Genomic DNA, 23,086 nt, shown 5'->3' on the forward strand with positions numbered 1-23,086 from the left:
TGTGAGCAACCTGATGTAGTGTGAGGTGTCCCTGCCATGGCAGGGGGGTTGGAACTGGCTGATCCTTGAGGTCCCTTCCAGCCCTGACAATTCTGTGATTCTTGTTTATGCAGAATTTGTGTTTCCTCTGCAAGCAGCCCTGGATTGCTGTCCATCCACCTCCTTGCACTGGCATTGTGCTCACATGGATGGGCCTTCAGCTGTTCAACTGAAATGCCACCAGAAAAACAAATCACACTCTAGGACTGTACAGGATACTGTAACAAGTGTGTAAATGAAACGATCCATAGATCTGAGGGAGCAGTAAATAACAACTCACCAGTCACTGACTGAGAGAATGTCAATGGAGCCTAGTTTAGGTGATAGAAAATCAAATCTTTTTCCAAAGAAAGCATCCTTTTCTTTCTCTCTTCCTCCTGCCTTCTTTCTGTCTCTAATGCCTTGAGGCACATCATGGTGCTATTTGGTTTCACGTGGGCACACACTAGGGCTGCTCTCTTCCAACCATTTATAAATCTACTTAAGCTTAACCACCTGTTGTAGTGTGGTGGGCTGAAATTCCCCTCCCACATTAACACCACCAGACTAGCTCAGTTTGGAAGCAAATGTATCTGTATTTACAAGCAAAAACTACAGCCTACAATGGACTGCAATGAATGTGTACAAATACACAGGATTTACAAATATGTACAATTAACAGGAACAGCACAAAACCCTCTTGGCCAAAGCCAGGAAAGCTGCCCCCCCGCCTCCCCCTTCCCTGCCTTCCCCAGATTTCCCTGGCAGCAGGAAGAAAGCCAAGAAGCAGAGAGGTTGTTAGAACTTTTCAAGGTCAGTATGCAAGTATGTTATCTTCAAAAGCAAAACCAAGAGGGAAATGCAGACTGCCCAGCAGAGAAACCCCAGACAGACTGAGACTTTGTTTTGAGTTCTGTCTCTTATTAAACATTTCCATCTCCCCAATGGAAGTGTTTAGAATCATCATTATTTTGCTTTCTTACACCAAATTGTGATTTATTTATATTCTTTTACTTCTCTGCTCGGACTCTGTGAACAGCAATTAAAGGCCCAGCCTGAAAACCATCACACCACCTAGATGAATGTCTGTGGGAATGTGGCCAGCAGGTTAATTATTTGTGGTAGTTGCTTGGAAGAGGCAGTAGCTTTTATCATGACTTTGATACCCACCAGCTACTGTTGGAAATCATTAGCAGCAAACATGGAAAATTATTTTCATTTTAATTTTTTTTCCACACGTGTGATGGTTTGAAACTGTCTTTTTAATTTTTCCTTGCAAAGTTCAGAACAGAGAAAGTGAAAGAATGTAAATAAGTCACTATTGGGTGTAAGAAAGCAAAATAACGATTGTTCTAAACACTTCCATTGGATAGATAGAAATGTTTAAGAACTATTACCCAAAACAAAGTAGGCACTCTGCACATTCTGCGTTCGGCAGTGGGGGCAGTTGCTGGGCTGTCTGGCTGCTGTTTCTTCTTCTCTTCTGGCTGAAGATAACACACACTGACCTTGGCAGCTAAGTTAACAACTTTCTGCTTAACTAACTCTGCTTCTCTGTTCAGGGGGGTCTAGGGGGAAGCTCCTGGGAGAGAGAGAGCTCCCTTTGGGAGGGTCCCCTTGGGGGGAAGCAAAGGGAGATTGGTTGTGTTTTCTGTTGATTGTATATATTTGTGAATGTTGTGAATTTTGTATATTTGTACATATTCATTGCATTTCATTGTAGATTGTAGACTCTGCTTGTAAATACAGCTTTCATTTGCTTCCAGACTGGGCTAGCCTGGTTATTGTTTGGGGGGGGGGTGGAATTTCAGCTCACACTGACACACTTTTTATGATAAATGTAAAGCAATGAAAGTAGAAATTCTTCCCCATGAGGGTGGTGAGACACTGGCGGCACAGGTTGCTCAGGGAGGTGGTGGAAGCCTCATCCCTGGAGGTTGGATGTGGCTGTGAGCAACCTGCTGTAGTGTGAGGTGTCCCTGCCCATGGCAGGGGCGTTGGAACTGGGTGATGTTTGAAGTCCTTTCCAGCCCTGACAATTCTGTGATTCTGTCTTCTCAAACCCTACAAGTTTTAATTGCTGAAGAATTTCAAGCATAGTTGTTCATGCATTTTGAAATGTTACTGAAGCTTTGCCAGCTGATGCCAGCCAATGTTTCTGAAGTGATTCAACTAATGTTGTTACAATGTTTGAGTAGGATCTTGCACTCCATAAAACTGTTTAAGGAGGGGAAAACCACTGCAGAGTGCAGGAGTTAATCAAGAAATTAGTGCTCTGAAAGCCACTCCTGGGAGAGTATCTGAAAAGAGAGAGGGTTTCATCTTGTGAGACCAAAGTGGGCTGTGTATGAGCAGCTGGCTCAGGTAGCACTCCTCTGTTCTGACTTCTGTGTGTGATCACAGTGAATTGACCCAGGTATGGATTAGCAGTAATTCATTTGCAGTGCAGAATTTAAATAGATTCAGCTCCCATTTTTCTCATTCAGGAAGGATATTTCCATTGCTTTGCAAAACAGCTGACCAGAAAGGACTGTGGTTTTTAGGCTGGAAGGGAGGAAGAAATTCTTCCCAGAAAGAGAAATTGGCCATTGGAATAAGTTGGTGGAGTCACCATCCTTGGAAGTGTTTAACAACAGCCTGGATGAGGCACTCAGTGCCATGGTTTGGTTGGTTAGATGGTGTTGGGTGATAGGTTGGACTGGATGATCTCAGAGGTCTTTTCCATCCTGGTTAATTCTGTGATTCTGTGTGTGTCATATTTTTGTGGCAGAAACTATCCAGAAAGGGAAAAAATAATGGACAACTCAGTCTCTCAAAGAAGTGTTTAACTCACCACTTAGTCTTTAAAATGAGTGTTGAAGAGCTTGAGTATGCTGGTAGCATGTTCAGTGGTGAGATATCTGCTGTAGGAAGAGAAAGGAGCTCTAGCATCAACCATCACTCTGCCTGCTTCACTCAGGCTCATGTGATGCTGGAAGCTTGGAAGCACACAGCTGGGACTGAGGAGACTTAACATCTGTGCAGAGCTTTGCCACAGGCACCCTGAGTAGCCACATCCTTGGATAATCTAAATGTGAGGCAGGATCCTGGATGTCAAGCCCATCACAGCTCTGTGCCTGTTTTCAGGGGGAATTTCTGCCCTCTCTCTTCAGACTGGCTGCATGTGATGGCAGAGGATCTTCCCCTCCTCTGTGTGGGCCACAAGGAATCTTAGGGGACTTGAGCATGTCCCCTGTGAAGAGAGACTGAGAGCCCTGGGGCTGTTTAGTCTGGAGAAGAGAAGGCTGAGAGGGGATCTGATCAATGTCTCTCAAGAGCTGAGGGCTGGGGGTCAGGAGGAGGGGTCCAAGGCTGTTTTGGGTGGTTCACAGTGATAAGGCAAGGAACAATGACTTCAAACTTGAACAGAGAAGATTTCACCTCAGCATGAGGAGAGAGTTCTTTACAGTGAGGGTGACAGAGCCCTGGAGCAGGCTGCCCAGAGAGGTTGTGGAGTCTTCTTCTCTGGAGGCTTTCAAACCCTATCTGGATGCATTCCTGTGCAGACTCCCCTGGGTGCTGCTGCTCTGGCATGGGGGTTGGACCTGCTGATCTCTGGAGGTCCCTTCCAACCTCTGACATACTGTGAGACTGTATGCACAGTGGTGCCAGCAGCATGGCTCCTGGTAGGAACATGGTAGTAGAGAACAGGAGTATAAGCTTTGAGACTACTGCCTCAAAAAATAAACTTTGTGTGATGCTGTTCCTTCTAACAGAATCTGTGTCACAGTTCTGCCAACAAAGTACCAATCCTCCCTTGCTGCTTCTTACCTGAGCCTCGTAAACCAGCCTATAAATACAGCCTTCAAGAGCAAGAGGCTGAGGTTCACTGGTAAATGGTTGCAAAAAATAAAGAGTGTTTCTGATTAATTCCCTTTGTCAAACAGTACCCTAAACTGTATTGAAATTTGTCACTTAATCACAGGACTGTCTAAACTGTGTGCAATTACATTATAAAAAAAATTAGAACACAATTTGCCCAGAAGATAAATAATTAGGGTCCAATTTTATAAGTGTATCTCCAATTGTTAGGACATACTTTAAATAGGAGCAAGTATGTAGCAATTAATTATAACTTGGAAGATTATCCTTAGCTCATTGTAGAGCTTTATTATTCACCCTTGGAAAAAAAAAATAAAAATCCTGTAAAGGCACAGCACAATTTTAATTAATTTCTTTTCTGACTCTTTAATTTTTAACATTTTTTTCCCCCCAAGTGTTTCATTTTTTAAACATGAGCTCTGCCAGCTACATATTTCATTCTCACCATCACATCTTTTAAGCAAGGAAAATAAAGTTAAATAAATTGGATCAGTATTCAAATAAAAGCCATTTAAAGTGATGCTTTCAAAAAGTTAATCTTTATCTTTATTCCTCTGAAGTGTCCATCAGTCATAGGAGCTGTTTAAAAATGAGAGCAGCCTTGAAGGCCCAGCTGAGGTTCAGTGTAAGGAGGGGATGTGTTCTGCAGTGTTTCTGCCTAAGTGGTGCTTGGAACAACAGCATCCACCTGATTCACTTAAGACAGGGGGGCAAACCTTCCACACACTGATCTAGTGCCTGGGAACTGCAATTTTGGAACAATATTTTTCCATGAAGCTATAAAATTGAAAAATAGTTAGACTGGGGAGAGTTTACATCTTTAGGTTTTGATGAAGTACAGACCCATAATAAGTGGAGGAGAGAGAAAGCAAAAATCCCCACAAAGGGGGAAAATTCAATTAGAGGGCTCTCTGTTGCAGCAGTAGTTAAAGAGAAATTACTTTTGGGGATATTCACATTTTCATAAACAATTTTCTTTTCCACAAGAAGAGCTCCTCTGTCTGCACTCCTGATTACAAGCCTCTCGCAGGAGTAATTTGTTGCTTTTCATAGCTCTGAGTTTTGTAGTTTCTGGAGTTCAGCCTTTTAAAATCAGTATTTGTTTTCATGTCTTGCTTTGTAGAGACTGAGGGTTTGGGTTTTTTTCATGTAGATAAAGACCTAAACCCTTCCCTAGAGCAGCTGGTTGGATGGGGTTGAGTAGATCTGCTGCAGCACTGTGAGTGTACTGTGACTGGTTTGGTGGCAACACAGGTGAGGTGTAGGCTGCAGGCACAGAATGGGGGCCAGGACAAGGCCTCCTTGCTTCCCAGGGCATGCAAATGCTGCTGTAGTTTCTGGCTTCACTGCTACTAAAATCAGGAGTGCTGGCACTTAGAATGTGCTCTTGTGGCCAAGAAGGCCAGTGCCATCCTGGGTTGATTAGAAAGGGCTGTGGTTGGTAGGTCCAGAGAGGTTCTCCTGCCCCTCTACTCTGCCCTGCTGAGGCTGCATCTGGAATAGTGACTGACATCAACTTCACTGAGAGTCTCCCAAACCCCCTTGCAGGAAGTGTGACTCCAAGCATCAGATTAGCATCAGGTCAGGCCACATCTGGAATATTGTGTCCAGTTCTGGGGCCCTCAGGTCAAGAAGGACCTCAGGGAACTGCTTGAAAGAGTCCAGCACAGAGGCACAAAGATGCTGAAGGGAGTGGAACATCTTCCTTATGAGGAGAGTCTAAGGGAGCTGAGGGCTCTGTAGCTTGGAGAGGAGGAGCCTGAGAGGTGACCTCATTGCTGTTGATAAAGATGTGCAGAGTGAGTACCAAGAGGCTGGAGCCAGGCTCTGCTGGGTGATGCCCAAGGACAGCACAAGGGGCAGTGGTGCAAGCTGAGGCATAGGAAGTTCCATGTGATCAGGAGGAAGAATTTTTCCGTATGGGGGTGCAAGAAGACTGGAAGAGGCTGCCCAGGGGGGTTGTGGAGTCTCCCTCTCTGGAGGCACGCAAAACCCACCTGGACATGTTCCAGTGTGATTTACTCTAGGTGCTCCTGCTCTGGCTGGGGCTGGGGCAGTTGGACTGGATGATCTTCAGAGGTCCCTTCCAACCCCTATCAGTCTGTGGTCCTGTAATTTATTGGTCATATGCAGATACCATGCACTAAGATTTGGAACAACATGTTGCTTGGTTCTATGTTCAAGGTAGCATCCCCTTTTGGGTTTAATATATGTTTTTAAGGCTTGTGTCAGTGTCTGAAATCCCAAATTGAAGCAAAAAAAGAAGAAAGAAGTGAAGGAAGTTGTGCTTTAAGGACAGATAGCCAAGTGGATCAGAAAATGAAGACAGAATGAGAATTAACATCACTTTTCCCTTCTGTGCAGTGTGTGTGCATATGGCTGCTTATTTGTGTCACTGTAACTGCTGAGCTGAAGTTCTGAGAGAGTTGCAACTCTTCAGAAAACTTCAGTCCTCATCCTGAGTCAATAGAAGCCAGCACAAAGGCAGCACCTACATATCTGCTCCTTTGTTTTCAGCATGTCTTGTATTCTTGTGTTTAATTTTTCTGCAGCTTTCTTTGCAAGCACTCTTTGAGGGAAAGGTTACATGGGAGGAAAAAAAATAAACCATTGACATTCATTAATGTTTGAAATATGGCAACAAGGGCTTAATGATAGACTTTCAAGTCAGAAGTAGAAATTCCATTAGAGTGAAATGGAAGTGCAGCAGCCAGCACAGATGGGTAACTCTGTAAATGTCAACCAAACTCACGGTTTTGTAACCTTAATTCAGTCGTGTGAATCAAAACTCCACAGTATGGGCAGGCTGGTGAAAGGGATCATTTTTCTTTACTGCTGTGTAGGTTTAAACCCTCACTTCTTTTAATGGGTCTGGCCAGTGTGAGAATTTTCTGGTGTCCTTGGTCTTGCCGTAGTAGTTCTACGGAGACTGCAAAAGCAGTTGCACAGATCCTACCTAAGCCAAAACTTCTGTGTAAATCTGTAAAAGTTCTCTGTCAATCTGAGGAGAATTAGTAACTCTCTTCAGTGCCCAGCTTTTCAGGGTGTCTGAACACTGAGGGGAGAAATCTAAGAAGGTAATAGGAAGCATCAAGGTGAGAGGAAGTGTAGAACATTTTTTGGAGGTCTCATCTGTGTGTCATTGCTTGAGCTGTGTGGTCAGAACTATGCTGATTGGCTGGCATGGCTCAGTACTGGCATGGCTCAGTACTGGCACAGAGATTTGGTACTGGGAAGAGAAGAAAGAAAGATCCTGAACCTTGCCAGGTAGAGCCAGGCATTGTAATACCATTCTGCTCTGAGGAGATGGAAGCAGTGGATGGCAGAGGTGAGACCTTGCACCTCTGATTTGGTGTTAGAAGCAATATTGCCAGAGGATGCTGGACGCAGTGAAAGGTTTCATCTTCCTGGAACTTTAAAAGGACTCCCATTTCTCTTGCCTGCCCTTGCAGTTTTGCTTTGTACAGTCTACTCCTGAATAAATGTGTGGGTTTGTCTCCATCAAGTGCAGAATTCCTCAGCAATAGTCCAGGCAGCCCTTTGTGCCTCTGTGTATCATGAGACCCTGCTAAAACATCTCCAAGCAGCAGCAGCACTATCCTGAGCCACGTCAGCTTATCAGGAGCAAAGCTCCTGTGACTGTGTGAATCTAAACCTGCAGGTACACCTCCTGAGCTGATGCCTGCACTCACCAGAGAGCATGAATAAACTCTCACCCCCAGCACTTCTCCATTCTTCACAAAAAGCATCACAAAAAGAAGCAGGCTTTCCTTCCCTCAAGTTCTTCAGCCAGTAGGAGGAGGACTGCATTTTCCCCACCTGTTTTTTCTTTAATCTAGCTAAATATTCTTTTATTCTTTTTCTCAAGAAGCCATCATAGCTGTTGAGACTTGCTAACCCCACAGAGGAAGCAATGGTTTGTATCACAGTATATCAGAGGTTGGAAGGGACCTCAAGAGATCATCAGGTCCAACCCCCATGCCAGAGCAGCATCACTTAGGGTAGTCTGCACAGGAATGCATCCAGGTGGGGTTTGAAAGCCTCCAGAGGAGACTCCACAACCCCCCTGGGCAGCCTGCTCCAGGGCTCTGTCACCCTCACTGTAAAGAAGTTTCTCCTCATGTTGAGATGAAATCTTCTCTGTTCAAGTTTGAACCCATTGGTCCTTGTCTTACCACTGTGCACCACCCAAAAGAGCCTGGCCCCCTCCACTTGACCCCCAGCCCTTAGCTATTGAGAGACATTGATCAGATCCCCTCTCAGTCTTCTCTTCTCCAGACTAAACAGCCCCAGGGCTCTCAGTCTCTCTTCACAGGGGAGATGCTGAAGTCCCCTAAGCATCCTCCTGGCTTCTTCTTCTTCCTTCTTCTTCCTTCTTCTTCTTTTTCTTAAAAAGTAAACTCTTATCTCAAGTCTTTGTTTCAACCTGGAGGTTTTTTTGTGTGTGTTACTTTTCCCTCACTTGTGTGTTGATGGGCAGAGGCTGTGTTAAACCAGCACACTGGGACAGGCCATTCTGTAGTGTAAGACTTTGGCAAAAGCCTTAAAGTACTGATGCAGTCTTTTCTCTCTGTGTTGTGTAGGATTTGATACAATTGCAGAGGTAACTCCATTCTTTGTGCCACTGTGTTACTGCTCAGATGCTGACAGCAGCTGTCTGTAGTTCTAGGTTCTCTGAAGAGATCTTGGATGGGAAGCTCCAGAGGTGTTTTGACCCAACCATTAGTAACTAGAGACCTGCATTTTGGTGTCATTTTTATAAACAAACCTAAAGAGGACATTCTTTCCTGCAGATCAGGAACATGTTCCTCTGGGAGGTGTCTGGCTTCAGCTGCTGGAGTGCCCTGCAGCTCACAATTGTTTCATCTTCTGTGCTTGTATGGGAAACATGGGTGGGTGAGATTGAGAAGAAAATTGTCCATATGCACATCCTATACAAGGTCTGAATCTGCCTTCAAGAAACTTTCATTTAACTGTAGCCTGAGTTTCTATTACTTGAGCACAAATCACATTCAGAACTGTCCTATGGTATAGCTGGTTTTGTAATGGTATGAATATGCTGAAAAAAAAACCCCAAACATCTTTCTATTTTCTTCACTCCTGAAAACACCATTTTTAAGCAGCATTGTCTCAGCACATCCTTCCTTCCTTGTATGTTGCTTTACAAAGATGGAGCACTATAGAGCAGAAGCTGGGTGGAGTTTCTGGCTGATCAACTCCTGCCCTAAAACCTCTTTACTAAGGAGAAGAAGAGATTTGGCTTAGAGCCCAGCACCACAGTGCTAAGACCCTGTGCTAATTTGGAAAGCTTAAGTTACCTGTCCTGCAGGTTATGTGGCATTTTGTGTGCTGATGAACTGGATGACCATCACTTATAGTCTGCTGACAATGTGGCAGCATTCTGAGAAGAATGGCAAGCATGTGTTGTCCATTAGGAAATGCATTAGGATGGCCTGGAATGTTTCAGTGCCAATAAAGAGATGCAAATGTAAAAAAAAAAAAAAAAAAAGGGTTACTGTTGCACTTTAATTTTGGAGCCTCATAAACAGAGTGATGCTCCTCCTCTGTTTCCAGCACCAGGAAGCTGATCATTTACCATGTCTTTGTAGAATCCCACTCAATGTGAGAGACATTGTCTACTGCACGGGGGTTTCACTGATGGATGAAGATGTATGGGAGTTCATTTGGATGAAGTTTCATTCTACTACAGCTGTGTCTGAGAAGAAAATATTATTAGAAGCCTTAACTTGCAGTGATGACAGAAACTTGCTCAACAGGTACAAAAATATTTATCTTTCACTGTGTGGCTGTTGCAAATAATCCCTTCTCTATTTGAGAATCACCACTTGAGCTTTGGTCTAAATGAAAGGACCAAGAACAGACCTGTTGAAACAGCCTTAAGTTGTTGCATCAATGTGCACATTGACACAGATTCTCTCTTTCAAATTTTCCTGTGTTCTTTGAAACTGTTTGAAATCCTGTAAGAGTGGCCATTAGTTTTTGTTAGCCTGCCCTCTAGTTCAAGACCAACCAGGCTGGAGTGATTTCATTCAAATGCACATGCAGAGTTCCACTCAGCTCCCACTGCAGTAGTTTTATATCAAGATTTTTGTGATTCATGGCTGTGTCTCTAATCCCAGAAAGAAGCCACAGAACTCCCTTGGCACTCACACCAAGTGGCAGTGATTATCTGTTAGTGGCAATTGCCTGATGTGCTGTTATTAGACTCCATGTCTAGCAGTAGGACAAGGGGGAAAGGTTTTGAGATGAGGGAGAGCAGGGTTGGACTGGAGCTGAGGAAGTTCTTCAGTAGGAGGGTGGTGAGACTCTGGAACAGGCTGCCCAGGGGGGTGATGGATGCCTCTTTCCTGGGGGTGTTCAAGGCCAGGCTGGATGAGGCCCTGAGCAGCTGAGGCTAGTGGAGAGATGTTCCTACCTGGATGGGGAGGTTGGAGTAGATGAGCTCCAAAGTGCCTTCCAACCCAGGCCCTTCTATGACTTGTCTCAGTTTTAGAGAGCAGACAGAAGCTTTCACCCCTCCCCAAAGGAGTAAAAGAAAAACTCTCCACACAGGGTTGGAAAGAATTGGAAATTCAATTGGAAGTCCTGTTCACAGCTCTGTACAATAGTACAAATCCACACAAAATGCACAAATCCATATCCAGCCTCAGCCCAGCTCTCCATCCTGGGCTTACCAAAACCTCACCAGGCCAACATTATCTAAAAAACCTCCCCCCAAAAAGCCAGGCCTCAATGCTCCCTTCCTCCCCCCACCCAATACAGCATCACAGAATCAGCCAGGTTGGAGGAGACCTCCAAGATCACCAAGTCCAACCAATCATCCAACCCTATCCAATCAACCAGACCATGGCACTGAGTGCCTCATCCAAGCTTTGCTTAAACATCTCCAGGGATGTTGACCCCACCCCCTCCCTACCCAGGCTTGAATGATGAAGTAAAAATTGAGAACAGCTCTGAAGAAAGGGACTTGGGGGTGCTGGTGGATGAGAAGCTCAACATGAGCCAGCAGTGAGCACTTGCAGCCCAGAGAGCCAAGCAGAGCCTGGGCGGCATCAGGAGAAGTGTGGCCAGCAGGGCCAGGGAGGGGATTCTCCCCCTCTGCTCCACTCTGCTGAGACCACACCTGGAGCTCTGTGTCCAGTTCTGGAGCCTCTATGGATCTGGAAGTGCTGGAAGGTATCCAGAGAAGGGCCACGAGGGTGAACAGAGGGCTGGAGCTGCTCTGCTATGAGGACAGACTGAGAGAGTTGGGGCTGTGCAGTCTGGAGAGGAGAAGGCTCTGAGAAGACCTTCTTGTGGCCTTCCAGTATCTGAAGGGGGCTACAAGAAAGCTGGGGAGAGACTTTTTAGGGTGTCAGGGAGTGATAGGACTGGGGAGAATGGAGCAAAACTGGAAATGGATAGATTCAGGTTGGATGCGAGGAAGAAGGTCTTCCCCATGAGGGTGGTGAGACACTGGCACAGGTTGTCCAGGGAGGTGGTGGAAGCCTCATCCCTGGAGGTTTTTGCAGCCAGGCTGGATGTGGCTGTGAGCAACCTGATTTAGTTGTGTGGGGGGTTGGAACTGGATGATCCTTGAGTTCCCTTCCAACCCTAACAATTGTAGAATTCTATGATTCTATGAAATGGTCCAGGCTGCTTAAGGCTGAAAGCCTCAACTGCCCTGCAGATACCAGAGAGATACCAGCTCGGTGTGCTGGGCGAAGAGAGAGGGAAAAGGGGGCAGAGCAGCCTGTGCTGTCTGTTTGCAGAGGGGAGATGCAGGCATGATGGGGTGGAGTAACAAAAGATTGCATTTCCTGGTGCCCACCCCGTGCAGGACTCTCTGGTTAAGACATCCAGCCTTAAACCCACAGCATGACTCTATGTGTTGGTAAAACCAAACAGCATTTTTTTTCCCCCTTGTTTGTCCCACCAGGCTTCTGAATTTGTCTCTCAACTCAGAGGTTGTCCTGGATCAGGATGCCATTGATGTGATAATCCATGTCGCTCGAAATCCACATGGGAGGGACCTCGCCTGGAAGTTTTTCAGGGAAAAATGGAAAATACTAAATTCTAGGTAAAGATTAAAAGCCTAAATTTGTTTTAATTTTTCTCTTTTGACATGATTTGTGTCAGTAGTGTGTGTGTACATATTCATGCAAGCTCCTAAATATAGCCCATGCTCTCTTAATCCATCAGGAGATGTCTCCACCGAAGAAATACATACATATGAGTCATAAATGCATTTATTCAGGGGTTAAGACATATATGCATAGAATCATTTCTCTCTTAGCCATCACCTGTAAATCTCTTCATCTATTGTGTGTGTGGTTATGATAATGAGCCCTGTCTGTATGTCAAGTGCTGCAGTTCTCCATCTACGCAGATAAAAAAGCAGCAGTACCCAAAGGAATTTTACTGATTTTTAAGCCTGATAGAAAAGAATCTTTTCAATAACATTATTTCAACTGTGGAGAAAGCCAGCAAGCATTTCCTTTCCAAAAGGATGCTAACATGGTGCCAGCCCCTTTCCTTCCACACCATGTCTCAGGTGGGTTCCAAGTAATAGAGGAGCAACATTGTGAATAAAACAGAAGATTGCCAGGAAGAAGACAGGATTGTTCCTTTCACCTGCTTCTCTTTCTCTTTGAACAAGTGCTACCTGCTCCTACTCAGAAGCCCAGCCAACATTTTAAAATCCTGTTTGATGAAGATATTTTTTATATTAATTCGATGAATGAAAAATTCCTTTAGTTCTTTAGGGACAGCCTCTGAGGGTCTGAAAGGTTTCAGAACAGCTCATCCCATACTGGAGGAACCATAGCTCAGATGAAGCTCAAGTTCTTAAAGGCAGGTGTCCATGAACTTCAGACACTCCCCACCAGGCCATTCCCATGGTGTGGACAGAAAATATATTGGAGATCTGTTCCATTTTGATCTTGTGAGGAGTCATCTACTGTACCACAGAACACTTGAAATATTGAAGATGCTGTATTTAAGCAACTAAATCCCAGTGCCTGATCAATACAGGTACAAAGTTACTGTAGGTTTCAGGACATCAAAAGAAGAGTCAGGGAAACTCAGAGGCTTGTGCAATCATCCTAAAAATTCAAAAAGTTATTTATGTTATTTTGGGTAATATTTTATAGCATACTGGGACTGTAGAAGAAACTCAGCTGGGAAAATAGGTTTGAGCTGGAATTGGTTTTGGAAGCTTATACGGCAGGAACACACTTTTTGAAATCAATTTCCAGCAAGCTTTAAGAGTGCTTGAAGAGTATTAAAATTAAGAACCCTCTGCTCCTGATATGATTACTGCAGGAACTGGACTTTCACACAGCAAGTGTATAGCAGCTCCATTTCTAGGATGCACCCCAGTGCAGTTAGTTATGCTCTGGAGAGCAAATAAATTTTCAGGTTCCTCCAAGGATTTATACAGAGTTTAGGTGTAAATATGTCAAAATCTGTGTTGCTACCAATGCTCATGAAGAAGTTGTGTCCTGCTTTAGCAAGGACATCCATCTGGCATCTGGCAACGTAGCTACCACCTGTGAGTTTGGACATAAGCAAGCTTAGGTGGTGGAGACAAATGGACAAGATTTAGAAAACTCTGCCATGTGCCAAAATTTTGTGTGCTTTAATCTAAATAGATGAACTTCTCCCAGGTAATTAGTGATAGAACAAGAGGGAACAACCTCAAGCTGCCACTGGGTAGGTTTAGACTGGACAGCAGGAAACATTTTTTGAGGGCAAAAGTGGTGAGGGACTGGAATGTGGTGGGCAGGGAGGAGGTGGAGTGCCCAAGCCTGGATGTGTTTGAAGGTGGTTTGGTTGTGGTGCTTGGGGCTGTGGTTTAGGGGTGAGCCTTGTAGAGTAGGGTTGTGGGTTGGCCTTGGTGCTCATGAGGGGCTTTTCCAACCTGAATGTTTCTGTGATTCTGTAAAATCTGAGTGCTACTTCTCTCACTTCCTTGGAATGCATCTCTGTGTTACCTAAGCTCCTAACACTCAGCAAGGTCTCATCAAAAAGCTGTTACTGCTTTTTGTGAAGGAGGAAACTGCACCAGGGGAAGTTTAGGCTCGAGGTGAGGAGAAAGTTCTTCATAGGAAGAGTAATTGGCCATTGGGATGTGCTGCCCAGGGAGGTGGTGGAGTCACCATCCCTGGAGGTGTTCAAAAAAAGCTTGGATGTGGCCCTTGGAGCCATGGTTTGGTTGTCAGGAGGTGTTAGGTATTAGGTGATAGGTTGGACTTGATGATCTCTGAGGTATTTTCCAGCCTGGTTGATTCTGTGATTCTCTGCAATAACAGTCTGTCTTTTTGCCCAACACTGACTTTATGTTACTTACATTCAATCTGATCTCCAAACATAAGTCAGGGCCACCAAAAGGGTTGTAGCAGTTGCATTTTTCTGAAAGGGATATGCAGGTGAGTTCCTGTCAATCACCAAAGCATGCAGTGCAGTGGAATGGCATAGCTCATGCAAGCTGTACCTAGGTGATATACTTTGCTTTGTAATTGGGTATTAAAACCTTTTAAAGAGAGACTTGGAGAGGTGGAATTTGATCCTTACCCCTCAATGTTCAGTGTAACAGTGACTACCCTAAGTGATGCTGCTCTAGCAGGGGGGGTTGGACCTGATGATCTCTTGAGGTCCCTTCCAACCTCTGATGTACTGTGAGACTGTGACATGTGAGGCTAGGGTTCTGATTGAAGTTGCTAGCACATTGGTAAAATACAAGCTTTATTGTGGAATGGTAGTTCAAGTACACCCTGGCCCAGGGCATCTGTTTTCTACAATTGTAATGATTGAATTTTGTTTGAAATTGAAATCCTTGGTATGAAACAATAATGAGGTGATATCTCAATGGTATTTTCCATTGAATTTATTACAGAATCAGAATTCTTTCCTTCTCAGCACTGACTCTTTTGTCAGCATTGGGGAAGTGATCAATATATGAGAAGCAATTGGCAAATGAGCTGTGCTGCCTCTCCAGGGGACTTCACACCAGTACAAAGCCTGCACAAATGTGAGGCCTTGGTGCTTCCCAGCCCCAGAAGTAAAGGAGCAGGTGGAGACCCTGTGCCTCCAGGATGTTTCCAGGGAACTTAAGCATTTAAGGTCCTGCTTCTGCAGTGCTGTTGTCTTTCCTGATAAGGGTCTAAAGATGGATACTTGCAAGACCAAACCCCTTTTCTGTTTATTCTTGTGTTGCTCATCTGCACTGGTGGTGTCTTTGCAAGCTGTCTTTGCTAGAACTGCTGCCAGCAGAGCCCATTCAGAAGTTGCTGTTAGTGGCTGGCTTCTGGTCAAGTGTACAGAATGGGCAGGAATCAGCACAGATATTCATGAAGGTCATTCAGGAGATGTTCATTCATTTGCTGGGGAAGGGAATCTGCTACTTCTGGGCTGCATTGTAGCTACAGTACAGACTGCAAGAAAAAGAAAATCTCTGCAGTTGTTTTGGTGTTTTGTTTCTTTTTTATGAGGTCACTTCTGTAAAGTGGATTGGTGACCTTGTCAAAAGACCCCATCAAAGGAGCTTCCAGTTTTCCAAGCAGTCAATTATCAGCCTAGGCTGAGACTGTCATATTAAAGGGCTTTGTTAGAAAGCCAAAACATGCTTAAAGGAGCATGAAATCCATACTTCCTGTAGTAGGCAGAAATGTCTGGATGTGTCAATGTGACTGCAGTTTGGGGAAAAGGGAGCTGTACTTCTGAAGTATCCATGAATAAGTCAGTTACTAGTGGTCAGGGAGTGAGATTTTTGATACCTCTAAGTGTGTTTCCCCTCACACAAGCTCAAGGTAGCAAGCAGCACAGTGTACACATGCCCTAAAACAGCCTTCAGTTCTGGAGCCCCTGTTACAAGAAGGATCTGGAGGGGCTGGAAGGTGTCCAGAGAAGGGCCACAAAGATGAGCAGAGGGCTGGAGCTGCTCTGCTGCGGAGGCAGACTGAGAGAGTTGGGATTGTGTAGTGTGGAGAAGAGAAGGCTCCCAGGAGACCTTCTTGTGGCTTTCCAGTATCTGAAGGAGGCTACAAGAAAGCTGGGGAGGGACTTCTGAGGGTGTGAGGGAGTGATAGGACTGGGGGGCATGGAGCAAAAATAGAAGTGGGTAGATTCAGATTGGATGTTAGGAAGAAATTCTTCCCCATGAGGGTGGTGAGACACTGGCAGAGGTTGCCCAGGGAGGTGGTGGAAGCCTCATCCCTGGAGGTTTTGAAGGCCAGGCTGGATGTGGCTGTGAGCAACCTGCTGTAGTGTGAGGTGTCCCTGCCCATGGCAGGGGGGTTGGAACTGGATGATCCTTGAGGTGCCTTCCAACCCTTTCAGAATTCTGTGATTCTATGAACAGTCAGTTCTCTTCCTTTGGTCTCTTTCTAGACCTCTTCCTGGGGATATCCTTCTCCCTTTTGCTTTCTTTGTGTGTTTGAAAATGGTTGTGGTTTCCAGTACCTAAACATTTGTGGGTAATTAATTTAGGATTAATAGAGGCAGAACAAAAAGCTGTGTCTGTGTTAGTTCATTTCACCTTTAATTTTGAATGCCTTCTCTACATCCATTTGTAAAAGTGGGGTACAAAGGGAATTGTTTCCCCAGACAAACTGAATTGCACTGAAGTCTGTTGGTATTACACATCTGACAGGAGAGCTGTGTTCGCCATCTCAAACCCAGCCATGTTCAGAGTAGTGAGATACTGCTTTGGGTGTAGGTACAGATAAAGATAAACATTGTCAAGTGCCCTTCACTGTGCTGAATGCCATCTGACCTCAACAAGAGTTTTGCTTTCATTTTCCAGTGGAATTATATTCTTCATGCTAGAGATTTTGAAAACCAAACCAAACCAAACCAAAACCAAAACAACCCAACTCAAACTGTTCCAACATGAAATGCAAAACTTCAGAAGCAGTCTGGTTAATTTTATAAGTGATGTAGATGCTTCAACTGGACCATATAAGAAAACTCTGTGGGAAAGCAAGTAGGACAGCAGGATTTGAATGGCCAATTTCAGAGCAACTATCTGAGGAAGGTCATTGCTGATGACTGCTGAATAGCCTACCCTTTAAATATTCCTTGCCTAAGCTTTCAAATTATCATTCCAGGTTGGGTTCTTTGAAGATGCTACATCACAGCCCAGGGGAGTATTTTAGCAGTATTATTCTCTATCAGTATTATTTATTTTAATTATCAGGTACTGGAACAAGAAGATTTGATTCAGTTCACTTATCAAGAGGCTATTTGTAATGTAGATGAGGTGGACGAATACAAAATGCAAAGAAGGCTGCAGCACTAGAGAAAAAGAGTCTAGTTGGGTGGTACAGCTAGAAGGATTCCTCAGAATCATAGAGTGGGCTGGGTTGGAAGGGACCTCCAAAGCTCATCCTTCAACCCCCTCTGCAGTCAGCATGGAGATCCTGAACTAGATCAGGTTGCCCAGAGCCCTGTTGAGCCTCACCTTGAATATCTCCAGGGATGGGACCTCAACCACCTCCCTGGGCAACATGCTCCATAGTTAGTCCTCTGCTCCTTCTTTGGTGCCTCTAGTTTTTGCTGACTGGTGTCACTACAGGAAAACTTTTGTTTTGTTAAGCATGAGTTGGGGTTGTGGTTTGGTCCTCTCCTCCTCTAGAGCTCTCACCTGTGGCTGCAGTTAAGCACTTTCTGCTAAGTAGCAGCCAACTATAGTTACAAATACCTCAGCCTAGAAGAAGGTCTCTGTCCAGGTGTTTAGCATGAAACTCTGGAATAACAATGTCTGGTTCCAGTGCTTTTCCCTTGGATACCCAGAACAGAAGACTACTTTCTAATTTTCAGCTGGCCTGGCACTTGCACTTACTCTCTATACATTGTCCTTTTGCCCTTGCAGGTATGGGGAAGCATTATTTATGAATTCAAAGCTTATCAGTGGAGTCACAGAATTCCTCAATACTGGAGAAGAGCTAAGAGAGGTAAGGTCTAAATGTATTTTGGCACCTGAGACTGCGTTTATCATAAGCAGGAAGCGGGGCAGGAGCACTAAGGTGTCAGTAGCTGTCTGGGAACCCTGGCTGCTGAGTTGGAGTCAGAGGTCAGGGCTGCAGCTGCATGTGTAGGGGTGGTGTCAGGAGGTGGGTAGTGCAGGCACTTCTCTGTGCTTGGCTGGGTATGAGGGTTTGTTATTCTTATCTTGCCTATTGCTTGAGAAGCTAAAGATGGGATCTTGCCATCCACAGCCCTAGATAACCCCAGAGCTGAAAGCAGAAGCTGCCAGTGCCTACTCTGTTTTACTTTTGCCTGCAGTATTTCTATGTAAGAAAAGCTGTGGCCAAATGGACAGGACAATAAATTTGTTCTAAATGCTAAGTGCTTCTTATGTAGATTGCAAAGATTTCTCCTTTTCGTTTAACATCTACCCTGGATGAGGGAGTTGTGTGGCTGTGTTACACACTGCTTAGCTTGACATCACCCCAGATGGATCAAATTATGCTCCTGCAGCATGATCACCATTAACTGAACTCTGATTATGCTGTCAGGTTTTGTCCCCAGCCATTTGTCTGCACTCAAGTTTAGTGGCCACAGGAATTTAGGGAAGAGCTACAGCTGGTTTCCTCAAAGCTACCGAAGTGGGAAGGAAGATGCTGGCCAAATTTGAGTGTCTGCCATGCACCGAGGAAGCACTCTGTAGTCTTGGTTTCCACCTCCATGATAGCATTGGCAGGATGCCTGTTTATAATTCCCTTAAAAGAAAAAGGCCTTGTAAATATTTTAGTATAAAAAGGGCAGAGATCAGGTGAAGTCTGATTTTGATACTTTCCCTCCCATACTTTTAACTTTGATGGGAACAAGATATTTGCAGGATCAACCTTTTCAGTTTCCAGCCCATGCACAAAGAGGTGTTGCTGGAAATTAGGTTTCAATGGTGAATTTGGTGCTGCCAGGAAACAAAAATTAACTAGTTATGAATAAGTGTTGCTGAAACCACCTAATTTTATACAAGCCAACATAACCAGTGGCCTACTGTGCAGCTCAGCCCTGCACTTCTCACTTAAAGAGAGCAGTAATTGAAAGCACACCAGTGGACCAACTGTAATAACCCAGGTGACAGTGCTGTAATTTGAGTGTACAAAAGAACAGAGCAGGAGCCCTTTCAGTCTGCTGAATGGAGACCACAGTTTGCCCATAAGGGAAGGGCTCTGTTTCAGGCATTCACAGGCCATCAAGTGAGTGCCCACCTCTTACTGTGCTGTGCTTTTCCTACTCTTACCCTCCCTGCCTTTTCTGAACAGCTGGCTGTGTTGTATCACCAAAAGAGTTCTGCAAATCAGGATGAATAGATTTTTTTGTGAAGCTTGATAAACCCAAATGTCATCAGGGCTGCCTTCTGTTGGTGTTTGCATTTAAACCTGAGTCAGAAGCACTTCCAGTGGTCCCAGTTTAGAATCTTAGGGAGAAATAAATAAGAGTTGAGAGCGGCAGAGCTTTTTACGCAGTGCAGCAGCTGGGCTGCAGGAGAGGAGGAGGTAATGATATTGATGTGATTTGGCACTGCCATGTCAATATCTTCTAGGGCAATCTGGAGCAGTTGCATCACATCTAATTGGCAGCCTACTCTCCTTATAGTTCCTATTAAATCTTTCTACACCATACTACGTTTGCTTCTGCAGTGGCTGTGGAAGCTGGCCCTGCATGCCTGCCCTGTTTGTGTGCAGTGAAAATGTTGACTTTCCTCAGTCCCTGCACATTTAACCTGTTAACTTGCATTTGCAGCTGAAGAACTTCATGAAGAGTTACGAAGGGGGAGCTGCTGCCTCTTTCTCTCGTGCTGTGGAGACAGTGGAAGCCAACGTGCGGTGGCAGAGGCTGTATAAGGAAGAACTCTTCCAGTGGCTAAGAAAATCCTTGACACATTAATCTGTCTTTCCAGCCAGCCATTGAACAGGATGCTCTGCAACGGGAGGAGGAGACATTTTTAGAAGTGTTCAAGAGGAAAATCATGGAGACAAGATCGGATTGCAGGGATAAGGGGGGGGGGGGGTTTCCTTTTGGTTTTTTTTTACACTGCACTCTTGCAAAACTGTCAAGAAGCTTTTCAGAAGAGAAGGTCATGAATGCTTGTGAAATCCAGTCCTCAGTGTACACAGCCAACCATGATATTAAGTGGTGCATGTAAATGTTGAAGAGAAACAAACAAACAAACAAAACCCTTCAAAGACTATTTTGTGCATGCTTGTGCTGTCCCTGCCTGTATTCTAGCATGCTTGTGTATATCAGCCACATTTGTATGTGAGTTCCAGCTGCATCAGATATGGGCATTATACGAAGCACAAAGACTACCTATGACAATCAACGTTGCAGTGAACAACCTGAAAGCCAGGAGGAAGAACTGCAGAAGGCTTCCAGCTTGGGGCAGGATGAAATGTAAAGTCAACTACTCTCTCCCCCTAGCTTCCCATTAGTCTGACACTCAGACTGTCTCTTAATGCTTGCAAAGATGCCAGCTGGTGTTTTGAGTTTCTAGTTTTGTCTGCAGTCTCCATATTCCCACATTTAGATAAGTGGAACAGAGAGAGGAGAAAGACAAAGGGGTGAGTGAGGGGGTAGAGAGGGAGAAACCAAGAAGGACATCATCCATGCATTGTTATCAGAGGTATTTATTCACTCCTGATCTGTGGAGCAGTGTAGCTCTAGCTGTGAACACAGGCAGTGGTTGGAGGGGAACTCTGCATCGGTTGCAGGGAATCCATGAACCACCTCTCCCTGGCTACTTGACAGGGCAGTGATGCTCACCACAGGTCACCTAACCTGTGCAGCAGTAAATGATGCAGCTAAATGGTGCACAAAGATTACAAATAAGCAGACAATTCAGATGGAAACTAGCAAAAAGGGTTAACACCTTGCCTGCAGTGACCTGAGAGAGCTGTCTTGCATATGGCAGACCAGCCCTTGTAGCAACTGAGTGTGTTAGGCAGGTCACAATCTCTGTGTGGACAATACCTTGCAAATATGGGATGTGCTCTTGCAAACATGGGATGGACCAATGATGTCAGCCTAGAAAAGTGAACTAGGGGAAAAGGGAGGGTGTGAGTGGTGAGTTGTACTGGCTGATGTCCAACACTCTTTCGGTTTCCTTGTATTTCCCTTATGTTGTTGTAGATGAGTGACATTTTTCTTAACCATGTATTTTGTTTCTTTTTTTCTCAATCCTTAATCTGAAACATCAGTGACACAGGGGAACTGCTGCCTGTACAGTGAATGTGCACTGTTGGTGCTAACTGCTGAGGGTAAAAGTGGTAGGGACCAAATACTCTCCTGTGTCTACGCTCTGCAGAAAAAACTCCACAAAACTGCAAAGTTTTGGAGGAGATAGGTTGCAGCAGCTCCAGAGGAGGACTGTAGATGTATGTCTGTAATTCTTTATCTCATCCCAGCCTGTGACAGCCATCTGACCACGTTTATGGCCCTGTGCACTGGAACATGTGGCCAGCCAAAGCAGAGAGCAGCCACTCGATCTTCCTGTTTCCTTCACAAGGTGTGGCAGTTGCCAACAGAGTTTACAGCTGTGGTTGCTTATCCCCAGCAGTTGTGCATTGAAAGGATAGTGCAAAAAGAAAGAAACACTAAGGATGTTCAGGTGTTACCAGAGCTGTGTGGAGATGTCCTTCTCTGGGCTCTCATTCCCATGGAACTCTGCTTCTCAAGAACTGGCAGACCCGTCCCATAACTAAGCTGTCGTACCCATCTTGACCCAGTCCTTTTGTGTCTTTCCCTGTGCAGAGGCTGCTGCTTTGGACTTGGGTACACCTTGTGTGGGAATTTGCTCCACTGTTTGGTGCTGTGCAGCACCATATGTTAGCTTGACCACATGTGAACAAAAGAAGAGGGAATCCTGTGCTCTTGTGCTGCTAACTTTGCCTTATAGTAAATCCTAAACCCTGCTGCTACATTGCAGTGCTACTGAGCCTAATGCCCAGAGACATTATCATATCCAAAGCAGAGTGAAATCCTCCTCCTATGTCTTTTACCTACCTCACAGGGGTGTTGTGAGGCTTGACTAATGTTAGCAAAGCACTTGAATACCCTCTGATGAAAGGCATTTAAAAGTGCAAAGTGTTATTTTGTGTGGTTGACCAAACTCAACCTCAATGCCAGGCTGCAGCCTCACATTTCTGATTTCTCCTGAGCAAAGCCACATGTAGATCTGTTACTACAGAGAAGCAAGCCAAATCTTAGTTAATATAATCACTACCCTGTAACAGAGGCCAAAATTAAGATATCCAAAGAGTGTGCAGAAAACCAAGCTCTGAACTGTGACTTGCTTTGAGGATTTAAGAGAGAAGTGTGTGTAATGGTCTGGCCCTTTGCAGTTTCAGTCAGGATTGGCTTTGTTGGCTTTCCTCTTTCAGCACCAGAGATTCAGCCACATATCTCCAGCAATCAGAAGTTTCTGGTCTTTCCACTGATAAAGGGCAGGCTAACAATCTGTTCCAAGGTCAAAAGTTTATTTCCACCCATGTGCTCCGCACAGTGCACAGGAGTTCTGGTGTTGCTCATTTGAAGTTCTGGCACATTTAGCTGCTGTTGGATGTAAGTTAATGTTTTAGTGGCCTTGACAAATGGTCTGCAACACTTATCAAGCTCTAAATGTATCTCTTACACAGACCTGTTGCTGTATCACTTAAGAGTTGTTGTATTCCAGTCATGTTGGTACTGCTGCTGTAGCTAAGGCTGAGCTGGGTGATGGGTTGGTCTTGATGATCTTGGAGGTCTCTTCCAACCTGGGTGATTCTGTGTGTGATTCTGTGACCTTGCCATTACAACTCCCCATTCTTCTAGTTTTGTCTTTTGTACTTTGCTGTTTCTCATCCAATCAGGATTAAATTGAAATGGATTAAATGCAACAAAACTATAACTTTTTTGCTACAGTGTTTCACCCCCATTGGATTTAATTATATGTCTTCAGAAACTGTTTTTTTAATACCTTCCACACTGCTGTGTGTTAAAGAACAGTTGATACCTTGTGGAAAACTTGAATACAATCTGTTTAGAAAGGCCTCTTTATCTTGCTGATTTTCTTTCTAATTTACCAGTCCTCTTCTTGCTGTGTCCTTATGTAAAGTTAGGCCTCCTTTTTGTAGTCCTGATTGTGGTTAGGAAGCCTGGAATCCAGACCTGTCATTAGTTTGGAATCCATGATTTCATTTTGTTCTTTCTCATGAGAGGA

The 23,086-nt window shown here is 44.7% G+C and overlaps 1 protein-coding gene across 1 annotated transcript in view; it reads left to right on the top strand.

Annotated features, from left to right (window-relative positions):
* Positions 1 to 19,776, top strand: part of TRHDE (thyrotropin releasing hormone degrading enzyme) — a 287,610-nt gene extending 267,834 nt beyond the window's left edge. Inside the window, exons 16-19 of the mRNA XM_054399685.1 lie at positions 9,489 to 9,656; positions 11,819 to 11,959; positions 17,753 to 17,834; positions 19,633 to 19,776. Coding sequence (XP_054255660.1) covers positions 9,489 to 9,656; positions 11,819 to 11,959; positions 17,753 to 17,834; positions 19,633 to 19,776 — 535 coding nt within the window. The remainder of the gene's footprint in view (positions 1 to 9,488; positions 9,657 to 11,818; positions 11,960 to 17,752; positions 17,835 to 19,632) is intronic.
* The last annotated feature ends 3,310 nt before the right edge of the window (positions 19,777 to 23,086 follow it).

The sequence above is a fragment of the Indicator indicator genome, chromosome 3, assembly GCF_027791375.1.
Source record: "Indicator indicator isolate 239-I01 chromosome 3, UM_Iind_1.1, whole genome shotgun sequence".
Lineage (NCBI taxonomy): Eukaryota > Metazoa > Chordata > Aves > Piciformes > Indicatoridae > Indicator > Indicator indicator.